General features: G+C 38.4%; 1 protein-coding gene across 1 annotated transcript in view; it reads right to left on the bottom strand.

The window, feature by feature from the left end:
* The window catches only part of LOC104508520 (probable ubiquitin carboxyl-terminal hydrolase FAF-X), a gene marked incomplete at both ends in the record, with an annotated part of 25786 nt that extends 23508 nt beyond the window's left edge, over positions 1–2278 (bottom strand). The window contains one exon of the mRNA XM_010150174.1: positions 2034–2278. Within this exon, the coding sequence (XP_010148476.1) occupies positions 2034–2278 (245 nt within the window). The remainder of the gene's footprint in view (positions 1–2033) is intronic.
* Positions 2279–3053: the final 775 nt, after the last annotated feature.

Below are 3053 nucleotides of genomic sequence, written 5' to 3'. Positions count from 1 at the left end.
GCTCCATAATCTTCTCCAGCACCGAGGTCAGGCTGACATGCCTGTAGTACCCTGGATCCTCCTTCCGGCCCTTCTTGTAGATGGGCATCACATTGTCAAGTCTCCAGCCTTCCGGGACCTCCCCTGTTAACCAGGACTGCTGATAAATGATGGAGAGTGGCTTGGCAAGCTCCTCTGCCAACGTCAGTACCCTCGGATGAATCCCATCCAGCCCTTTAGACTTGTGAGTGTCCAGGTGGCATAGTAGATCGTTAACTTCTTCCTCCTGGATTATGAGTGGTTTATTCTGCTCCCCATCCCTGTCTTCCAGCTCAGGAGGCTGATAACTAGCCTGGCTATTAAAGACTGATGCAAAGGCGGCGTCCTTGTCCTCTGTCACCATGTTTCTCTCCACGTCCAGTTAGGGATGGAGATTCTCTTTGACTCTCCGTTTGTTGCTAATGTATTTGTAGAAACTTTTTTTTTTTGTTTTTCAATATTTGTACAATTAAGATCATGTAAAAAAGCCAAACATCTGATAAATCTTCACTCCTACATTAGAAACCAAAGGATGGGGAGGCACTGACACTTGCCCATGCTATTCAGCTGTACTGGTACTCCAAATCTGACATGTAGCCAACACAGACTTACTGTCAAAATAGTAACTCGATATCAACTGTAGACAGTTTTAAAAAGAAAAGGTTTTGATTTCTTACTCATAAGCCTTCAAAGTTACCAAAAATAGTTAAAGGCAGCTTGTTTCATTTAATGTGTAAAATCACAACATACATTTGTCAGCATGTTTTATTAAACTTCTCTTATTTAAGTGATAATAACAAGCTTCAGTGAAGCTGAAAATTCAACGTCCTGTACCACAGGCTGCAAACTAATAAAGCTTACGGGATTCTGCTAACACTCCACTTTCACTGATGTGTGTAAATCGTTCATGGTAAAGAGACATTCCGACGATGCTATTGATCTTTTTGTTATGGTGAATATTGCTGAACGTAAGACTTTTCAACCTGTTTCATGTAGAAAAGTGTAAAACGCAAAACATGGTGCTGAAATTCTGACCCCAGTCATCTGAGAGTGCCACAATCTGACTCCATTTAAAATGTCCTGAAAGGCTTAGACAACTTTTTCATAGAAAAGTTAAAGTATTCATGGAACAACAGTGGAGATATCTTACAAAACTAGAATTAAATCTTCAGTAACAGTTCAAAGCACTGGTAACTAAAAACAACATACAGAAACTTTCTACCTGGATGCCTTCTAAAAATACACACTCCAGTATTTCACATCATAGTTCCAGAAGGGCTAAAAGTCACATGACACACAGACACTGGCTAAGGAGATCTGTAGGAATAACTTGGAGATAACAAGAGATTCCTGAACTGAATGGCAGGACTGCAGGGCAACTCAACCACATCACTCTTGGCAGCTCTTGTTGGTTTACCCTGTCGCTCTGTTCCCCAACAGTGCTAAGGACACCTCCAAGATGCTGCTCCTGCATCAGGTGACAGCTCCAGTGTGACAGCTCTATGTAAAACATGGGAGTCATGTGAAGAGTCACAAGTGTACCACTCCAATGTAAGAAAACTAGATGTTTGTATCTTAACTTGCCCCTCTCCTCAAACTGCTAGTACTCTATCTTGTCTTTACTTACCAGAAAAAGTAGAGATTTATTCTGTACCGAAGTCATTTAAGTATGCCAATGTAGCACGTATTCACATAATTTTTGAAAAAACATAAAGTACCTATTATTTCATTCTAAGTAAGTTGTTGTAAAGCCATCAGCAGCACATTATCAGGCATCCATCTGGCTTGAAAATATCCTCCTCACAAGTACAAAGAAGATGGGACTGATATAGCTACCACTTTAGGACAGGTATCCAAATTACAGATTTATATTGCGAAAGAATGAACTAAGACAACTGCAGAAAAAATCACTTAAATAAGAAGCCGCTGCTCTGCATTTAGGCTTAATATTAATTTTGAATTGTAAAATAATATATGTTACTAATATATTTTTGAAAAAAATCAACAAAACTTACTTGCTGTGACAGTGCAACAGCAAATCAATGATAAACGTCTGCCATGCCTTTTCTTTACTGAGTGCATCCAGTGCCGTTGGAATCAAAGCAAAACACAGGGTCATCACCTCCAGTGCTTCACAGCAAACTTGTTCGTCTTCCGCGTCTGGTTCATTTCCTGCGTTTGTCTGTGAAAATAAACAAAAGAGCACAAAGTGGGCACAGAAAAAATACCGAGAAACCCAACTGGCTGCAAGGTATATGCACTAAATACAAACACAAACCATACATTTGTAAACCAAGTGATTATCAGTGTCAAGGATTTTCTGCACTCCACTTACATGTGATTTAAAACACTGTGGCAGGATGACCTGAACTTCCAGTACTGTGCTTCTCAAAGGAGGATTCCAAGCATGAACTTAAGGAGCCAGAAGTTAAATTAAGAAGCTTGTAGGCAAAAGGTACATCAGCTAGTACTACTGAGGTTTTATGTTGTTTGTACTTGGGTTTTGTTTGTTGCATTTTTTGATTTTTAAATAAGATGTTATTTCTTTACTACTCAGAACCAGGAATTTAAAGCTTTGGAAACAGTTACTAAAACAGAGGAAGATCACAGTGCTATATAATTCATCAAGAAGTCCAGTTCTACAAAGCTTAGATACTCAAAATTTATTTGATCAAAAGCTTAATACTTCTAAATTTATTCAGCACTTCACTATTCTTCAGAAACATGGAACAGCTGAGCCCAATTTCAAACACAGCTGCTGTGGTGATTTTTGAAATAGGAAAGGATATTTCTAATTAATTCTTTCAATTAAACATCTGAATCAAGTGAGTTGATTTTGGTATATTTTTCCAAAATAAATACTTGGAGAATAAAAGCAAACCCTCTCCTCCACCTAAGCAAAATTGATTAGCTTGAAGGAGTTCTGAAGAAACAATGTGAGCAGGTTTCAATCTTAATTCATCAGTAATCATGGCTGTAGGTTAGCAACAGTAACAAGTATTTGTTTTATATATGGAAAGGTATCAAGATTTAAG

This window comes from Eurypyga helias, unplaced genomic scaffold, assembly GCF_000690775.1.
Source record: "Eurypyga helias isolate BGI_N326 unplaced genomic scaffold, ASM69077v1 scaffold13534, whole genome shotgun sequence".
Classification (NCBI taxonomy): Eukaryota; Metazoa; Chordata; class Aves; order Eurypygiformes; family Eurypygidae; genus Eurypyga; species Eurypyga helias.
Note: the sequence above shows the minus strand (reverse complement) of the source record. Positions and strands in the feature narration are given on the sequence as shown.